Source organism: Hypanus sabinus, unplaced genomic scaffold (assembly GCF_030144855.1).
Source record: "Hypanus sabinus isolate sHypSab1 unplaced genomic scaffold, sHypSab1.hap1 scaffold_1731, whole genome shotgun sequence".
Classification (NCBI taxonomy): domain Eukaryota; kingdom Metazoa; phylum Chordata; class Chondrichthyes; order Myliobatiformes; family Dasyatidae; genus Hypanus; species Hypanus sabinus.
The window spans coordinates 1-19,732 of record NW_026779816.1 but is presented as its reverse complement, the minus strand read 5'-3'; the positions used below and the strand labels follow the sequence as shown (position 1 = coordinate 19,732).

Below are 19,732 nucleotides of genomic sequence, written 5' to 3'. Positions count from 1 at the left end.
CGATGACCTGGAGGGCTGTGTTGGCTGGAGTCAGGGCTCTGTGCTTTGGCTCTTGGTATGGTCACCCCATGCCGGACAGGTCAAAGGGTAGAGGTCAGACTGGAGGTGGCCCACCTGGTCCTCCAGGTTCGGGGCCAACGACCCTGTGGTCAAAAATGAAACTAATAAGACAAACAGCAATGAAAAATCTTTCTACATCTGTTTGCAACTGCACAGGCAGGCCATCATGGCTGCCCTCAATGCCAACAGCGTAACAGGCGTTACGTGAGTACGAGATGGGCTAGACGGTCGGGGTCTTTCTCCCCAGGGTAGAGATGTCTAATATCAGAGGGCGTGCCTTGAGGGTGAGAAGGAGATGCGAGGGGGGAGTTTTTTTTACCACGCGGAGGGTCGTGGAATGCAGTGCCAGGGGTGGTGTTGGAGGCAGAAACGACAGAGGCCGTTAGGCAGGCTCACGAATGTCCAGGAAATGGAAGGGCGTGGCCACCGTGGAGCAGGAGGAATGAGTTCAGTCAGCTCGGCGCAGAGATTGTAGGTCGAGGGGCCCATTTCTGTTCTGCTTTACATTGTAACGTTAAAGGAGCGAGGGAGGGCCTATGGTGTGGGGATGCATGCACCGGCAGAGGCCTAGGGCACATATGCAGGACCAGCGTAGGGTGGATGGACACACACACATAGGACAAAAGTGTGGGGTGATACATGGGACCTAGGCCTTGGGACACAACATGGGCCTAGGTTCCCAGGTCACAGGCTCTCCCTCCCTTCCCCTCTACTCAGACATCAAAACCACCCCCACCCCCACTCAACAAGGGAGGCCCTGCCCTTAAGCCAAGAAGTCTGAGCATCGGGTCCCACGCCAGCTCCCGGGCCTAGAACAGGCCTCTAACACTGTTGCCAGGGTAACAGAGTGCCCATACTCCCTCCTCCTTGCCCTGGTGCCCTCTCCCTGAATTTCAGGAGCCCTTTCTGCCAAACCACCCCTCCCCCACCCCCCCCACAGCCACCTCATCACCCGCTCTCGCCCCCGTCCTTTGCCCTAAGAGAGGGCTCCAGCAGGGGCCTGGACCGGGCAGGGTGGGGGCTGTTGCCAGTCCGCATCCTGCCCCGGGCCCAGGCCAGGGGCGAGGGGCTGCGCTCCGAGTCCTCAGTGTCGATGAAGAGCAGGTTCTCTGCCAGGAAGTCGATGGGCTGCGAGCAATCGGGGCGGGGGGAGTCGGCGCGCGACGGTGAGGATGGCGATCTCGCTCCCGCCCCCTCGCTCTCGGGGACAGCCTCCTGCCCCAGCGGGACCTCCCGGGGGGGCAGGCGGTCCCAGTGGGAGGTCTTGATATCGGTGGCGATGTTGGCGGTCCAGTGGGCAGCGTGCGCCGTGAATCCGCTGACCTGCCGAGAGGGAAAGGCCGCGTTACTCGAGCCAACACACCTGAACCTCCTCCCCCCCACCCCACCGACAACTTCTGGCGATTTGACTACCAGACTTTGTGGCCTAGTGCAGCCATTTTGATTCTGGAAACACAGGGAAAATCCCGTGAACGTTCCCCACTCTCAACATCTTCAAGAAGGTCACCCCCTTCCAGGAAGGATGAAAGAAAAACGGAGGGCAATGTTGGGTGGGGGGAAGGCTAGCACAACGATCGTGGGCCGAAAGGTCTGATCTGTCTGATGCTTTACATTCTATATTCGTTGAATATGCAGGGAATTCATTTTTTATTCTTAATTAGCGATAAGGGCGGAGTCCTTCCAACCCGTCCGAGTCACGTCACCCTGGCAACCCCCGACAGGCCCGATTAACCCTAGCCCAATCACGGGACAACTTACAAGGGCCAATTAACCTACCAACCGGTCGGTCCTTGGACTGTGGGAGGAAACCCATGCTGTCACAGGCAAAACGTCCAGAGACTCCTTACAGAACGGTGCCAAAATCGAACTCTGAACTCCAGAATGCCCCGCGCTGTAATGGCATCGCGCTAATCGCGGCGTGGAGGGATACGAATCACGTTAAGGCGAAGGGATTTCGTTTATTTTGACACTATGCTTGGCGTAGACAAGATAGGCCCAAGCGTCTGTTCCCGTGGAGCACTGTTCTAGTTATAAATTTCTAAAGAAAATGCCCAACCTCTCTCTATAACTCAAGTACTCTTGTAGACCTTCTTTGTCGCTTAACCCCATTTTTACAGAATCAGGTTTATTATCACCAGCATGTGGCGTGAAATTTGTTAACTTAGCAGCAGCAGTTCAATGCCATACATAATCTAGCAGAGAGAGAAAAGAAATAATAAATAAAATAAAACATAATAATAAATAAACAAGTGCAAAGGGGGTTTCTTCTTTTCTCTTTGTTACTGTGTATGTAATCAAAATGGTGTCTTTTGTTTTGTTAAAAGCAGGAATGTTTCTTTGTTGCGAGAGAGTGCTGGGAGAATTGTATTCCTTTGTAAACCAAATGGGGATTAATGTTCTTTCTTCTGAGTCTGTAAGCTTTTGTTGACGGGCTTTTGGGGAGATCGGCGTGAGGGGGTCGAGAGAGAGGACGCAATGCTGTAAGCTGGGCGAGGACCGGACCCCAAGCGGGGGTCCGAGGCCGGGAGGTACTCTGAGGAGGGGGGATGAAGCTAGATGTGCTTGGTTGACCACTCGGAGGGTCCTGAGCTGCGAGTCGAGGAGTTCGGAGGGTCCTGAGCTGCGAGTCGAGGAGTTCGGAGGGGATCGAATGGTGGCCAGAAGACTTCAGTAATTGAGCTCCAACGGTTGTGCACGAAGTGGTTTGGACTTTGATAAGTTTGGCGCCTTATCTTTATTTTTTTTCTTCATATATACTGTATCGTTATTAATCACTTAGTTATAGTAACCTTTATAAATTGTACTCATTTAATCGCATATGGTGTACTGTCTGTTTTGGGGCGAGGCGGGGACATCACACAGCATCCACACCAGCTGATTACCCAGTTTGGCGGGGCCTAAGGCTGCTCCCCCTAGACGGGAACGAGCTGAGTGAGTCTGAGGCGACCCAGGGGGTTACACAAGTAAATCAATTATGTATATTGAATAGATTTTTTTAAATGTGCAAAAACAGAAATACTGTATATTAAAAAAAAGTGAGGTGGTGTTCACGGGTTCAATGTCCATTCAGGAATCGGACGGCAGAGGGGAAGAAGCTGTTCCTGAATTGTTGAGTGTGTGTCTTCAGGCTCCTGTACCCCCTCCCTGATGGCAGAGGGGAAGAAGCTGTTCCTGAATTGTTGAGTGTGTGTCTTCAGGCTCCTGTACCCCCTCCCTGATGGCAGAGGGGAAGAAGCTGTTCCTGAATTGTTGAGTGTGTGTCTTCAGGCTCCTGTACCTCCTCCCTGATGGCAGAGGGGAAGAAGCTGTTCCTGAATCATTGAGTGTGTGTCTTCAGGCTCCTGTACCTCCTCCCTGATGGCAGAGGGGAAGAAGCTGTTCCTGAATCGCTGAGTGTGTGTCTTCAGGCTCCTGTACCTCCTCCCTGATGGCAGAGGGGAAGAAGCTGTTCCTGAATTGTTGAGTGTGTGTCTTCAGGCTCCTGTACCTCCTCCCTGATGGCAGAGGGGAAGAGGCTGTTCCTGAATCGTTGCGTTTGTGTCTTCAGGCTCCTGTACCTCCTCCCTGATGGCAGAGGGGAAGAGGCTGTTCCTGAATCGTTGAGTGTGTGTCTTCAGGCTCCTGTACCTCCTCCCTGATGGCAGAGGGGAAGAAGCTGTTCCTGAATCGTTGAGTGTGTGTCTTCAGGCTTCTGTACCTCCTCCCTGATGGCAGAGGGGAAGGAGCTGTTCCTAAATCGTTGAGTGTGTGTCTTCAGGCTCCTGTACCTCCTCCCTGATGGCAGAGGGGAAGAAGCTGTTCCTGAATTGTTGAGCGTGTGTCTTCAGGCTCCTGTACCTCCTCCCTGATGGCAGAGGGGAAGAAGCTGTTCCTGAATCGTTGAGTGTGTGTCTTCAGGCTTCTGTACCTCCTCCCTGATGGCAGAGGGGAAGGAGCTGTTCCTAAATCGTTGAGTGTGTGTCTTCAGGCTCCTGTACCTCCTCCCTGATGGCAGGGGGGAAGAAGCTGTTCCTGAATCGTTGAGTGTGTGTCTTCAGACTCCTGTACCTCCTCCCTGATGGCAGAGGGGAAGGAGCTGTTCCTAAATCGTTGAGTGTGTGTCTTCAGGCTCCTGTATCTCCTCCCTGATGGTAACAGTGAGAAAAGGGCATGTCCTGGGTGCCGGGGACGCTGCCTTTCTGAGACGCCGCTGCCTGAAGATGTCCCGGGTACTTTGTAGGCTGGTGCCCAAGATGCAGCTGACTGGATTTTCAACCCTCTGCAGCTTCCTTCGGTCCTGTGCAGTAGCCCCCCCCCCCATCCCAGACAGTGATGCAGCCTGTCAGAATGCTCTCCATGGTACATCTATAGAAGTTTTTCAGTGTTTTTGTTGACATACCAAATCTCTTCAAACTCCTAATGAAGTATAGTCGCTGTCATGCCTTCTTTATAACTGCATCGATATGTTGGGACCAGGTTAGATCCTCAGAGATCTTGACACCCAGGAACTTGAAGCTACTCAATCTCTCCATTTCTGATCCCTCTATGAGGTTTGGTATGTGTTCCTTCATCTTACCCTTCGTGGAGTCCACAGTCAGCTCTTTGGTCTTATGGATGTTGAGTGCCAGGTTGTTGCTGCGACTCCACTCAGCCAGCTGGTAGATCTCGCTCCTGTACGCCCTCTCGTCGCCATCTGAGATTCTGCCAACAATGTAACAGGGTAACCGAAAGCGTAGAGAACACTCCAAGTGCGACCCTCACTAACATCTTGGATAACTGCAGCATGGCTTTCCAACGCCTTGAATCCCAGACAAGCCAAATGCCTTCTCCCCCACCCTGTCTGCCTGGCATCACTTTCAGGAAGCCACCTCTAACTCTGATCTTTTTTCTCCCATCGAGGTCATTCCATGTCCGTCGCCCTCCGTCCTGGAGCCAGTTTCTCGAGGTTGGACCAGGAGTGAGTTGGGCAGAAGAGTGGCAGATGGAGTTTAATCCGGACAAGTGTGAGGTGATGCATTTTGGAAGGACAAACCAGAAGACTGAGTACAGGATTAATGGTCGGTTACTTAAGAGTGTGGATGAATAAAGGGACCTTGGGGTTCAAATCCATACATCCCTCAAGGTCGCTGCGCAGGTTGATAGGGTAGTTGAGAAGGCCTATGGGATGCTAGGCTTCATTAACAGGGGGATTGAGTTCAAGAGTAGAGAGGTCATGTTGCAACTCTACAAATCTCTGGTGAGACCGCACTGAGAGTATTGTGTTCAATTCTGGTCACCTCATTATCGGAAGGATGTGGAAGCTGTGGGGAGGGTGCAGAGGAGATTTACCAGGATGTTGCCTGGTTTGGAGAACAAGTCATATGAAGCAAGGTTAGTAGAGCTGGGACTTTTCTCTTTGGAGCGTAGAAGAATGAGAGGGGACTTGATAGAGGTCTACAAGACTATGAGGGGCATAGATAGGGTGGATAGTCAGTACCTGTTTCCCAGGGCACCAATAGCAAACACCAGAGGGCATAGGTACAAAATTAAGGGAGGGAAGTTTACGGGAGACATCAGGGGTAAGTTTTTTTACACAGAGGGTTGTGAGTGCCTGGATTGACTTGCCAGGGATGGTGGTGGAGGCTAAAACATTAGGGGTATTTAAGAGCCTCTTGGACAGGCACATGGATGAAAGAAAAATGGAGGGTTATGGGGTAGTACTTTTTTTAAGGATTATATGGGTCGGCACAACATGGCGGGCTGAAGGGCCTGTACTGTGCTGTAGTGTCCTCGTGTGCCCCCGACATCTAATTTCAGCCTCGGCGTCTCTCCTCCGAGTGTTCCCTGGACGTCCCTTTCTCCTCTTTCCTTGGGGACTCCGTTTCAATGCCTGCCTGCCGACGATGTTGGTTGGTTTCCTCGAGGTGTGGCTGGCGGGTCTCCATTTGCGTATTTGTATCTCTATGGAGTCCTGGTTGGTCACTTGGTCAATTCAGGGTTCTTCTCGGGCGCTGGTTGATGAAGAAATACAGTTTCTGTAGTGTCTTCTGCGTCAGTTTCCAGGTACGGGAGCCCCGCTTCAACATTTCAGTTGAAGGTGCTGATTTTGGTCTTCCTTGATATCGTGCTTCAAGATGTTGAAAGAAACTATTCACTCGCTTACTCTCCGCTGGGTCGCGGGTGTTTCGGGCAGCAGGGAAGGTCCTCCATCTCTGGCGGTGCCCGGGGCGTCAGAGCGAGAGGTCTCGGGTCCTCGCAGGCTTTCTGCCCGTGCTGGGCTGGGGGTCGAGCTGGCGGCAAACGCCAAAGAGGCGGCAAGGTTGCTGCCCGACACACGGGGCGGGTCTTCATCACGTCGGCAGCTCTCTTCTCAGTTTTCATTCCTGCAAGTCTCGGGTGGAGACTCGGGAATACCGTCACACTCAGATGCAGAAGGATTCTTCATTGCTGATTCCATAACCGCTTTGTCTGACCAGCCGGGGTTGTCAGCTCCAAACCTGGAGGACCGATGGGCCACTCTCAGTCTGACCTCTGCCCTTTGACCTGCTTGGCATGGGTGACCCTACCAAGGGTCAAAGTACAAAGCCCTGACTCCAGCCAGTAGGGTCTCTGGATCATCGAGGCAGGCGAGACTCCGAACCCCTACGATGAGGCCGGGGAGTACTGAAAACTACAAAAGGGGTCGCTGGCAGCAAAGACAGCCATCAGGGTTTACAGAGGGGTCCTGAACAGCTGGGGAACTGGGCCAAGGGGTGGCAAATGGGGTTTGATTTGGCCAAAGTGCAAAGTGCAAAGTGCTACCTCTTGGGAAGCCCAGTTCACAGGGGATGGTCGGGCCCTGAGGGACGTTGTGGGATGGGGACGTTGGAACACAACTGCAGGGGCCCCTCAAAATGGCATCCAGAGGTAGACAGGACAGAAAGGAAGGCGTTTACCAAGCTGACTCTAATCCGTGAGGGCTCTGGGTGTCAACATCACTCGGCGTGGAGGTGCAAGTGACGATGGAGACACACCTTCAGTAGTCAAATAGCTCTCGGTGCCCTGTACCCCCCCCCCCCAGACTCCAGGAGAGGGAGGGGGCGTACGGGAGAGCCGGACGCCAACCTCCTCCCTCCGATCACGCATTCACGAGGCTCCCTCTTCCGCCTTAGGCCCGGCGAGCGGCCTTTGATCTGCCCCCGAGCAGACCCGTGAGTCAACCCCGCCCCGTCCCCTGCCGACAACCGAGCCCAGGCCGGCGAGGGGAGTCAGGGCAACATTACCTCCTCGCGGGTCCTCCTGGACAGCACCCGGAGCCAGTCCCCTATCATCGACAGAATGGCGGCGAAGTAGGCGAGGCCCAGGACGATCCAGAACCAGACCAGGGGTTTGTACCAGGCCTTGTAACCCCGCCGGGCATCCCCGCCTGTTCAGAGAGAGGGAGAAAAGAATTAACAACCTCAGCACCTACCAGAATCAGAGATTTGAAATTCCGTCCCAGGATACTTAAAAAAAGAAATCTCAGTTCTCAAGGGGTGAGAGCCCACACTCCAGGCCCAATTCTGTGCCTTGGTCTGGGCCTAGAGACAAAGGCCCACACAGAACCTCAATCTCAATGGCTCTCCACGTGACTTCAGACCACCTGCACAACACAAACACCTCCGTCAGGATGCTGTTCATCAACTGTAGCTCAGCATTTAACACCATCATTCCCACAATCCTGATTGAGAAGTCGCAGAACCTGGGCCTCTGTACCTCCCTCTGCAATTGGATCCTCGAATTCCTAACCGGAAGACCTCAATCTGTGCGGATTGGTGATAGTATCTCCTCCTCGCTGATGATCAACACTGGTGCACCTCAGGGGTGTGTGCTTAGCCCACTGCTCTACTCTCTCCAAACCCATGACTGTGTGGCCAGGCATAGCTCAAATAATATCTATAAATTGCTGATGATACAACCATTGCTGGTAGAATCTCAGTTGGTGACGAGAGGGCGTACAGGAGTGAGATATGGCAATCAGTGGAGTGGTGCCTCAGCAACAACCTGGCACTCAACGTCAGTGAGACAAAAGAGCTGATTGTGGACTTCAGGAAGGGTAAGAGGAAAAAACACATACCAATCCTCATCGAGGGATCAGAAGTGGAGAGAGTGAGCAGTTTCAATCTCCTGGGTGTCAAGATCTCTGAGGACCTAACCTGGTCCCAACATACTGCTGCAGTTATAAAGAAGGCAAGACAGTGACTATACTTCATTAGGAGTTTGAAGGGATTTGGTATGTCAACAAATACACTCAAAAACTTCTATAGTTGTACCGTGGAGAGCATTCTGACAGGCTGCATCACTGTCTGGTATGGGAGGGGCTACTGCACAAGACCGAAAGAAGCTGCAGAAGGTTGTCAATCTAGTCAGCTCCATCTTGTGTACCAGCCTACAAAGTACCCAGGACATCTTCAGGGAGCGGTGTCTCAGAAAGGCAGCGTCCATTATTAAGGACCCCCGTCACCCAGGACATGCCCTTTTCTCACTGTTACCATCAGGGAGGAGGTACAGGAGCCTGAAGGAACACACTCAGTGATTCAGGAACAGCTTCTTCCCCTCTGCCATCAGGGAGGAGGTACAGGAGCCTGAAGACACACACTCAACGATTCAGGAACAGCTTCTTCCCCTCCGCCATCAGGGAGGAGGTACAGGAGCCTGAAGACACACACTCAATGATTCAGGAACAGCTTCTTCCCCTCCGCCATCAGGGAGGAGGTACAGGAGCCTGAAGACACACACTCAACGATTCAGGAACAGCTTCTTCCCCTCCGCCATCAGGGAGGAGGTACAGGAGCCTGAGGGCACACACTCAACGATTCAGGAACAGCTTCTTCCCCTCTGCCATCAGGGAGGGGGTACAGGAGCCTGAAGACACACACTCAACGATTCAGCAACAGCTTCTTCCCCTCTGCCATCAGGGAGGGGGTACAGGAGCCTGAAGACACACACTCAGTGATTCAGGAACAGCTTCTTCCCCTCTGCCATCAGGGAGGAGGTACAGGAGCCTGAAGACACACACTCAACGATTCAGGAACAGCTTCTTCCCCTCCGCCATCAGGGAGGAGGTACAGGAGCCTGAAGACACACACTCAATGATTCAGGAACAGCTTCTTCCCCTCCGCCATCAGGGAGGAGGTACAGGAGCCTGAGGGCACACACTCAACGATTCAGGAACAGCTTCTTCCCCTCTGCCATCAGGGAGGGGGTACAGGAGCCTGAAGACACACACTCAGCGATTCAGGAACAGCTTCTTCCCCTCTGCCATCAGGGAGGAGGTACAGGAGCCTGAAGACACACACTCAACGATTCAGCAACAGCTTCTTCCCCTCTGCCATCAGGGAGGGGGTACAGGAGCCTGAAGACACACACTCAGTGATTCAGGAACAGCTTCTTCCCCTCTGCCATCAGGGAGGAGGTACAGGAGCCTGAAGACACACACTCAATGATTCAGGAACAGCTTCTTCCCCTCCGCCATCAGGGAGGAGGTACAGGAGCCTGAAGACACACACTCAACGATTCAGGAACAGCTTCTTCCCCTCCGCCATCAGGGAGGAGGTACAGGAGCCTGAGGGCACACACTCAACGATTCAGGAACAGCTTCTTCCCCTCTGCCATCAGGGAGGGGGTACAGGAGCCTGAAGACACACACTCAACGATTCAGCAACAGCTTCTTCCCCTCTGCCATCAGGGAGGGGGTACAGGAGCCTGAAGACACACACTCAGCGATTCAGGAACAGCTTCTTCCCCCCTGCCATCTGATTCATAAATGGACATCGAACCCTCGGACATTACCTCACTTTTTTTAATATACAGTATTTTTGTTTTTTTGCATTTTTTTCAATCTATTCAATATATGTATACTTTAATTACTTATTTATTATTTTTTCTGCTAGTTTATGTACAGCATTGAACTGCTGCTGCAAAGTTAACAAATTTCACGTCACATGCCAGTGATAATAAACCTGATTCTGTAAAAATGAATCTCAGAGTTGTATTTAGCGAACTATGTACTTTGATAATAAATTTAGTTTGAACTTTGACCTCCTTTCCTCTTGCCTGAGAGAGGGGCAGGAGGGCCGAAACCGGGGCCCAGAGAAGAGCAAAGCCTCCACCACTAGGCCCAAATCTCAGCCTGGTTGGGAAGATGTCTCCTTCCATCGACCCACCACCCTCAACCCTATCCATGAGGGAGATCTGAAACACTTCCACCACCCCTCCATCCCATTCCCCCCCCAGGTAATCCGATCTTTGCCCTCTTCTCTGCTCCCTTCCTGTCCAGCTAGGCCTCAGCCTCAATTTCAGCCTTTATCCCCCCCTCACCACACTCCCCCTTTAGGATCCTGTCGTGGGACCCCAATCTGCAGAGAAAGAGGCCACTCGACCCTTTGAGCTGATCCTACCAGCTGTAACCCGCTGCCCACATCTCACCCCCTTGCCCACATACAGATATGAGGCAATGCGCGGAAGACAATCTCCCCCACACCCACCACCCCCTGGGCCTCTCGAGACCTCACCTGCGACGTAATCCCCGAACCCTATGGTTGTCAGGGTGACGACCACAAAGTAGACGGACTCCAGCGTGGTCCAGCCCTCCACCCACTGGAAGATGAGGACCGGGGTGGAGACGAAGAGCAGGCAGCCGATGAGGATGAAGAGGAGGGTGGAGAGGACGCGGATGGCCGTCGGGCTGACCTCCCACTTCTGCAACCGGACGAGAGGCTGGGGTGAGGTAGGCTACCAGGACCGTCTGAGACCTTCCTCCCCCCCCCCCCCAATCCCAGCGCTCAACTAGCAGACGCCATATTGGAGAGGGAGCTCCTGCCCGTGAAGGGAAATCTCGCCTGACAAATCTGGGATGGTTCTTCGAGGAAGCGACAAGCAGGGTGAAAAAAGGAGAGGCAGTGGATGTCATTTACTTGGATTTTCAGAAGGCGTTTGATAAGATGCCACACGAGGCTGCTTAACAAGGTAAAATCCTGTGGCGTTACAGGAAAGATACCGGCATGGAGAGAGAAATGGCTGACAGGCAGGAGGCAGCGAGTGGGAATAAAGGGGCTCTTTTCTGATTGGCTGCCGGTGACTAGTGGTGTTCCTCAGGGGTCAGTATTGGAACTGCTACTTTTCACATCGTTTGTCAGTGATTTAGATAATGGAATGGATGGTTTTGTGGCAAAGTTTGCAGATGATACCAAGATAGGTGGAGGGGTAGGTGGTGCTGAGGAAGCAATGCGATTGCAGCAGTACTTGGACAAATTGGAAGGATGGGCAAAAATGTGGCAGATGGAATACAGTGTTGGGAAATGTACGATGATGCATTTTGGTAAAAGGAACAATAGTGCGGACTGTTATCTAAATGGGGAGAAGGTTCAGATATCAGAGGTGCAGAGGGACTTAGGAGTCCTCGTGCAAGACTCCCAGAAGGTGAATTTATGGGTTGAGTCCGAGGTAAAGGAGGCAAATGTAATGTTAGCATTTATTTCAAGGGGAATAGAATATAAAAACAAAAAGATAAGGCTGAGCCTTTATAAGACACTAGTCAGGCCACACTTGGAGTATCGTCAACAGTTCTGGGCCCCGTATCTCAGAAAGGATGTGTTGTCATTGGAGAGAGTCCAGAGGAGGTTCACGAGGATGATTCCAGGAGTGAAGGGGTTAACATATGAGGAGCGTTTGGCAGCTTTGGGCCTGTACTCACTGGAATTTAGAAGAATGCGGGGGATCTCATTGAAACCCACCGAATGTTGAAAGGACTGGATAGGGTGGATGTGGAGAGGATGTTTCCTGTGCTGGGGGCGTCCAGATCTAGAGGGCACAGCCTCAAAATTGAGGGGCGACCCTTTAGAACTGAGATAAGGAGGAATTTTTTCAGCCAGAGAGTGGTGAGTCTGTGGAACGCTCTGCCACAGACTGCGGTGGAGGGCAAGTCCATGGGTGTATTTAAGGCAGAAGCTGATCGTTTCCTGACCGGTCGGGGCATCAAAGGACAGGGCGAGAAGACCTCTTTCCCTGTGGGTCGGGCCAAACCACTCGGTTTCTGTCTCGTGCGCGCGGAGCACTGGAGAAGTGATTGAGTGGGATGAGGCTGGGGGTTGAGCGTGTGGTGAAGGGCTTTCCCGGAGACTGAAGGAGGTTTGCACATTGGGCAAAGAAGCAGCTTGTCGGAGGAGAGAGAACCAAGGACCTATTTTTAATTTAGAGAGAGATACAGCTCGGGGACAGTCCCCTCCAGCCCAGTGAGCCTGCGCTGCCCACGTGACCAAATAAGACATACCTACCAAACGATAGGTCTTTGGACCGTGGGAGGAAACCCACGCGGTCACAGGGAGAACGTACGAACTCCTTACAGTAGAACACAAGAAACTGGAGCAGGAGTCGGCCATCTGGCCCGTTGAGCCTGCCCCGCCATTCAATAAGATCGTGGCTGATCTGGCCACGGACTCATCTCCACCTACCTGCCTTTTCCCCATCACCCTCAATTCCCCTTCTAGGCAAAAACCTATCCAACTTTATCTTAAATATATTTACTGAGGCAGCCTCCACTGCTTCATTGGGCAGAGAATTCCACAGATTCCCCACTCTCTGGGAAAAGCAGTTCCTCCTCATCTCCGTCCTCAATCTACTCCACCGAATCTTGAGGCTGTGTCCCCTCGTTCTAGTCTCACCTCCCGGTGGAAACAACTTTCTTGCCTCTATCTTATCTATCCCTTTCATAATTCGTATGTTTCGATCAGATCTCCTCTCACCCTTCGGAATTCCAGTGAGTACAGTCCCTGGCGACTCAATCTCTCCTCATAGTCTGACCGTGGACACGGCGCGGCGATGTCAGAATTAGCACGATGCTTCACAGTACAGGGGGACCCGGGTTCAATTCCCGACGCTGCCCGTGAGGAGTTTGTACGTGTCCCCCCCCCCCCCCGGGACCGCGTGGGTTTCCTCCGGGTGCTCCGGTTTCCTCCCACAGTCCGAAGACGTGGGTTAATTGGTCATTGCAGATTGTCCCGTGATTAGGCTGGGGTTAAATCGTGGGGTCGCTGGGCGGCACAGCTCGAAGTTCCGGAAGGGCCCGTTCTGCGCCCTATCTCAATCGGTAATGACCAATAAATCCGAGGGGGGGATTCCACTGGATCGGGCTGAGAACGTGAAGCTCGCTCCCGCACGGAGAGGGAACGGGGCATGGGGGAGACGGAGAGAGCGCGGGGAGCAGGTGGGCCCAGAGGCCTGCACCCTCCCCCACAGCCGCGGCGACTCACCAGGAAGATCTCCTCCACTTTTCCGATCAGCTGCCCGAGGGCGGATCCCAGCTGGTCGCCCACTCCGGCCAGGAGGGAGCCGAACATCGGGATTCCCACCAGCGCGTAGACGATGCACAGCATCCTGCCCTCGTCCGTCTTCGGGGAGATGTTCCCGAATCCTGGAAGACAAGAACTGCTGTTAGGGTCAGCTTCATATCCAGGGGGCCGGTTTCCCGGGTCAAACGCAGGGTCGGCCACTGCGGGTGGGGGGGGGGAACTCCCGGAAGGTCAAAGTTCAGAGGCCGAGGCCTGAAGGCCGGATCTCCTGGGCCGACCTGTCCGGGGGTCAGAGGCCCCAACATCTGCAGGCATGAGCCAGGGGCTGGGGGTCGGGGGCCCGCCTCTGTGCACGGGAGGGTGGGTGGGAGTTAAAGGGGGGTTTGTTTTGCTGTTGTGAAAATACGAAAGTGTTGGGATGGGCAGTTTTTGTTTTGGATGGACTCTCAACCAACGTCTCTGGGAGGGGTGGGGTCGATGTTTTTACTTGAGTAAGCGGGGGGGGGGGGGGGTAGCCCTGCAGAGAACGACGGGTAATGCCACATTGGCGCCGGGAAGCTTGGCGACCCCCTCCCCCTCCCCCCCGGCACGTCCTCGGCTGGCGGTGGCCGTCGACGCAGGCGATGCTTCAGTGCAGAAAATAAAATCCGAGTTAGAGGGCGCGTTGGGGTGGGGGGGAGCCGCGGGTGAACGAGGACACCACCCCCCCACCCCCCGCACGCCGTACCGATGGTGGTGATGACTGTCCCAGCGAAGAAGAAGGCACTGCTGAGGTCCCAGTTGCTGGTGAGGTCAGTGGAGTTGGCGATGGGGTCGATGCCCGCGTCGAGCGACATCAGCACTTGCTGCGGCCGGCGAGGGAAAGGATCAGAGCTGAGTTTATTGACGTCGGCACCAGCCCAATCTACAAACAAACACTCCCCGTCGCATCAGCGGGCAGGCGGGAGGGCCACTCATCAACAAAGTGCCGGAAGATCTCGGCCAGCCGGCCAGCATCTGCGGAAAAGAGTAAACGGCGAGCGCTTCGGGCCGGGGCCCCTCCGCAAGGAGGAAGAGGAGGCGGGGAGTAGATTTAGAAGTGGGAGGAGGGGAGGGGGGCAGCAGGCGAAACCTGGAGGGTGGGGAGGGATGAAGTCAAGGAGCTGGGAGGTCGATTGGTGAGAGGGACAGAAGGCCAGGGAAGAAAGGAAAATGGAGGAAGGGTGTGGGCAGGAAGGAGATGAGGTGGGAGTGGAAAAAGGGGGTGGGGAATGATGGAGGAGGGGTGGGGAATGATGGAGGAGGGGTGGGGGGCATTACTGGAAGTTTGAGAAATCGATGTTCAGGTTGGACACTACCCAGACAGAATATAAGGTGTTGCCCCTCCAAACTGAGGGTGGCCTCACCTGAGTGGGAAGAGGGATTAAAGGTGGCCACTGGGAGGTCCGGCATTAATATAAGCACAATTTTTACAAGAGAGAAGTTTCTCAGAGTGCGTTTTAGTGCAGTGAGGTCATGACCGGCGGGTTGCCTCAAGAGGTGAACGGTGAAAGAGCGGGTAGCTGCTCGGAGAGCAACCCCGCCTCATTAGCTGTTCCTCTCCGGGCCTTAGGGCGCACTCCCGCCATTTCTCCAGCGCCATGGCCCAGCGCACGAGGAGCCGGCCGGATTCGAACCCGGGGGCCGACACGGGCGCCACTACGCCGCCTGCCGGCCACTCCCCCATTTTCTTGTCTCTTAAATGCCCTCTGACGTGCCCGGCTCTGGCACACCCGCCCTCCGCTCCCTGTGCGGAGAGCAAGGGATCTGGCTCCCGAAGCTGGTGGTGCGGGACCCGCTGGGTGCTGTGAGAAGATGGCCGGGCCTGGCAGTGGGGACCCGGAGAAGCTCGAATTGCGGCACTATCCTCCGATAGTCCCAGATGCAAGGAGGAAAGAGGAGGAAGCCTACGGGGAGGAAGTCATCGCCAGTGCAAGAAAACAGCCTCTCCCTCAGTGTCGCAAGAGCAAGGGAGCTGGTTGTGGACTACAGGAGGAATGGAGTCAGGCTCACCCATATTTACCTCAATAGATAAGACAACAGGCAATAGGTGCAGGAGTAGGCCATTCAGCCCTTCTAGCCAGCTCTGCCATTCACTGCAATCATGGCTGATCATCCACAATCAGTACCCCGTTCCTGCCCTCTCCCCATATCCCTTGACCCCGCTATCTTTAAGAGCTCTATCTAACTCTTTCTTGAAAGCATCCAGAGAATTGGCCTCCACTGCCTTCTGAGGCAGAGCATTCCACAGATCCACAACTCTCTGGGGGGAAAAGTTTTTCCTCAACTCCGTTCTAAATGGCCTTCCCCTTATTCTTAAACTGTGGCCTCTGGTTCTGGACTCCCCCAACATCAGGAACATGCTTCCTGCCTCTAGCGTGTCCATTCCCTTAGTAATCTTATATGTTCCAATCAGATCCCCTCTCGGCCTTCTAAATTCCAGTGTATACAGGCCCAGTCGCTCCAATCTTTCAACATATGACAGTCCCGCCATCCCGGGAATTAACCTTGTGAACCTACACTGCACTCCCTCAATAGCAAGAATGTCCTTCCTCAAATTTGGAGACCAAAACTGCACACAATACTCCAGGTGTGGTCTCACCAGGGCCCTGTACAACTGCAGAAGGACCTCTTTGCTCCTATACTCAACTCCCCTTGTTGCCTGCTGTACCTGCATGCTTACTTTCAGATTTGGAGGGTGAACAGCTTCAAGTTCCTCGGCATCCACATCACCGAGGATCTCACGTGGTCTGTACACACCGGCTGTGTACACAACAGCGTCTCTGTCACCTCAGATGGTTGAGGAAGTTTGGTGTGGGCCCCCAAATCCCCAGGACTTTCTACAGGGGCACGATTGAGAGCATCCTGACTGGCTGTATCACTGCCCAGTATGGGAACTGTACCTCCCTCAATCGCAGGGGCATGATTGAGAGCATCCCGACTGGCTGCATCACCACCCGGTGCGGGAACTGTACCTCCCTCAATCGCAGGGGCATGATTGAGGGCATCCTGACTGGCTGCATCACTGCCCAGTACGGGAACTGTACCTCCCTCAATCGCAGGGGCATGATTGAGGGCATCCTGACTGACTGTATCACTGCCCGGTACGGGAACTGTACCTCCCTCAATCGCAGGGGCATGATTGAGAGCATCCTGACTGACTGTATCACTGCCCGGTACGGGAACTGTACCTCCCTCAATCGCAGGGGCATGATTGAGGGCATCCTGACTGACTGTATCACTGCCCGGTACGGGAACTGTCCCTCCCTCAATCACAGGACTCTGCAGAGAGGGGTGCGGACAGCCCAGCGCATCTGTAGATGGGAACTTCCCACAATTCAGGACATTTACAGAGACAGGTGTGTAAAAAGGGCCCGAAAGGTCATCGGGGACCTGAGTCCTTACGGACAGCGGCGGGAACTGAACTCGGGTCTCTGGTACTGTGAACCGCGACGCTGACCACTACCCAACCGCGTCGCCCCACTACGATCTCCGAGGCTCTTAGAGAGCCTCATGAACGACAGAAAAACGGAGGGCTATGTGGGAGGGAAGAGGGTCAGATCGATCCCAGAGTAGGTTAAAATGTAGGCTCGACATTGTGGGCCGAAGGGTCTGCACTCTGATGTTCCGCTCTATCTTCTACACTCAGTGGCCACTTTATTAGGTACACCCGCTCGCTAATGCAAACATCTAGTCGGCCAATCACGTGGCAGCAACCCGATGCGTAAAAGCACGCGGGCATGGTCAAGAGGCTCAGTTGCTGCTCAGGGGAATCGTCAGAAGTGGGGAGGAAGGGGGATCGAAGTGACTTTGACCGTGGGATGAATGTTGGTGCCAGATGGGGTGGTTTGAGTATCTCAGAAACTGCTGATCTCCTGGGGTTTCCACGCACACCAGTCTCTGGAGTTTACAGATAACGGTGCGAGAAACAAAAAACATCCAGCGAGGGGCAGTTCTGTGGGGGAAAACGCCCCGTTAATGAGAGAGGTAGGGGGAGAACGGCCGGACTGGTTCGAGCTGACAGGAAGGCGACAGTAACTCGAATAACCACACGTTACAACAGCGGTGTGCGGAAGAACATCTCTGAATGCACAACACGTCGGACCCTGAAGTGGGCGTACCTGATAAGGCAGCCACTGAGCATATATTGGAAAATCTTGGGATGTTTTCCCTGGAGTGGAGGAGGCCGAGGGAAGGTTTACAAAAATTCCGAGGCACAGATAGAGGAGGAGGTCGGAGACTCTCTTTCCCAGGGCGGGACGGGTGTTTGGGGCAACTTCTCTGTCTGTAGGGTGTGGTGGGGGGCTGAAGTGGACCGCCAGGCAGTGGGAGAGAGACGTTTATGTGTGGCGGGCGGGCAGGGAAATGGATTACTCGCGGCTTGACGTCTAGTTAAGTCGGCAAGAGGGCTGGCACAGCCCCGTGGGCCAAAGGGCCCGCAGCCCGGCGCGATGGGCTCTCACCTCCAGCAGCAGGTCGAGCTGAGCCGCGTCCACGCAGCGGTGCTCCCGCAGGAACATCTCCCGCGCCCCGGCCGCCCGCGCCCACTGCTCCCGCTCGAAGGGCTGCTCGAGCAGACGGAACAGCGCCGCCCCCACCACCAGGTAGGTGAGGACCACCAGCAGAATGGCCAGCACCGTCCGCCGCTGCATCACGCCAGCCCTGCTTCTGCACCCCCACCGTGGGGAGCGCAGACAGGAGGGGGAGGGAAGAGGGGAGGAGGGAGGGGGAGAAGGGAAAGGGGAGAAGGGAAAGGAGGGAGGGGGAGAGGGGGGAGGAGGGAGGGGGAGAAGGGAGAGGGGAGAAGGGAAAGGAGGGAGGGGAGGGAGGAAGAAGGGGTGGGGAGAGGGGAGGATGGGGAGGAAGGGAGAAGGGAAGGGAGAGGGGGGAGAATGGGGAGGGGAGAGAGGGAGGGAGAGGGGAGGATGGGAGGGGGAAAGGGATTTGGGGAGGAGGGGGAGGGGAGAAGGGAGAGGGAGGAGGAGAGAAGGGGAGGGGGAGATGGGGAGGGAGGGGAATGGAGGGGGAAAGAGGGGAGGGGATGGAGGGAGGGGAAGGGGGAGGGAGGGGAAAGGGGAGGGGAGGAGGAGGGGAAAGGGGAGGGGAGGAGGAGGGGAAAGGGGAGGGGAGGAGGAGGGGAAAGGGGAGGGGAGGAGGAGGGGAAGGGGAGGGGAGGAGGAGGGGAAGGGGAGGGGAGGAGGAGGGGAGAAGGGGAGGAGGGAGGGGGAGAAGGGAGAGGGGAGAAGGGAAAGGAGGGAGGGGAGGAGGGAGGGGGAGAAGGGAGAGGGGAGAAGGGAAAGGAGGGAGGGGAGAGGGGAGGAGGGAGGGGAGAAGGGAAAGGAGGGAGGGGAGGGAGGAAGAAGGGGTGGGGAGAGGGGGAGGGAGGGAGAGGGGAGGATGGGGAGGAAGGGAGAAGGGAAGGGAGAGAGGGGGAGAATGGGGAGGGGAGAGGGAGGGAGAGGGGAGGATGGGAGGGGGAAAGGGATTTGGGGAGGAGGGGGAGGGGAGAAGGGAGAGGGAGGAGGAGAGAAGGGGAGGGGGAGATGGGGTGGGAGGGGAATGGAGGGGGAAAGAGGGGAGGGGATGGAGGGAGGGGAAGGGGAGGGAGGGGAAAGGGGAGGGGAGGAGGAGGGGAAAGGGGAGGGGAGGAGGAGGGGAGAAGGGGAGGGAGAGGAGGGGAGAAAGGGGAGGGAGGGGAGGGGAGGGGAGGAGGGGGGAAAGGGAGGGAGGGGAGGAGGGGGGAAACGGAGAGAGGGGGAGAGAGAGAGAGGGGGAGAGAGAGAGAGGGGGAGAGGAGAGATGGCGAAGAAGAGGGGGAGAGAGAGGAGATATTGTGTGAATGGTAACATTTATCTCCTTAACCGCGCACCCCCCCCCCCCCCCGTGCTGGGCAGCCTGCCGAGAGTCCGCCCATTACAGAATCGTACTGTACAGAAACTGGCCCTTTGGCCCAACTCAGCCGGTCGTTACTAGCCCCATTCCTACCCATGCCCCTGTCCAAAATCGCCCTCGTTGCACCCACCCCAACCACTTCCTCTAGCAGCTCGTTCCATACACCCACCACCGTCTGAGTGAGGTTCCCCTTTTAATCTTAGTCCGCCCCCCCCATCCACCTCGCTCTGAACCTGCGCCCTTCCATTCTGGACTTGCCTACCCCGAGGAAATGGAAGCCTCTGACTCGGCCTCTGTGGGAACCCCTCAGAGCTTTATGAATCTCTGTAAGGACCCTCCTCAGCCTGCTATGCTCCAACCAGGGCTTTGCTGGGGCTCGAGGGACGGGGCACCTCCAAGAGGACCTCAACCTCGTGGTAGGGTTTGGAGGCTTGCCTGCCTCGATGAAAACCGAGAGGAAGCTACAGACACGATGAAGGAAGCCCTGAGCACCGCCA

At 55.2% G+C, this 19,732-nt stretch overlaps 1 protein-coding gene across 1 annotated transcript; it reads right to left on the bottom strand.

Annotated features, from left to right (window-relative positions):
- Positions 1-1,008: 1,008 nt before the first annotated feature.
- LOC132387312 (potassium channel subfamily K member 4-like) lies at positions 1,009-18,010 on the bottom strand. Its single transcript, XM_059959670.1, has 6 exons — positions 17,807-18,010; positions 14,053-14,170; positions 13,287-13,447; positions 10,551-10,737; positions 7,281-7,423; positions 1,009-1,383 (listed from the first exon to the last, which is right to left on the bottom strand). Exons 1-6 carry the CDS (start codon positions 17,993-17,995, stop codon positions 1,009-1,011), a joined length of 1,173 nt encoding a protein of 390 aa, XP_059815653.1. The 5' UTR covers positions 17,996-18,010.
- Between the last annotated feature and the right edge of the window lie 1,722 nt (positions 18,011-19,732).

What these genes read in the sequence shown, in the direction of transcription:
- LOC132387312 (XM_059959670.1), bottom strand. Translation starts at nt 17,995, where the DNA reads ATGCAGCGGCGGACGGTGCTGGCCATTCTGCTGGTGGTCCTCACCTAC. An exon ending in AGCTCGACCTGCTGCTGGAG is followed by an intron (nt 14,171 to 17,806) that starts GTGAGAGCCCAT and finishes CGCCGGCCGCAG; the next exon opens with CAAGTGCTGATGTCGCTCGA. An exon ending in CCAGGAGGACCCGCGAGGAG is followed by an intron (nt 1,384 to 7,280) that starts GTAATGTTGCCC and finishes CCCTCTCGGCAG; the next exon opens with GTCAGCGGATTCACGGCGCA.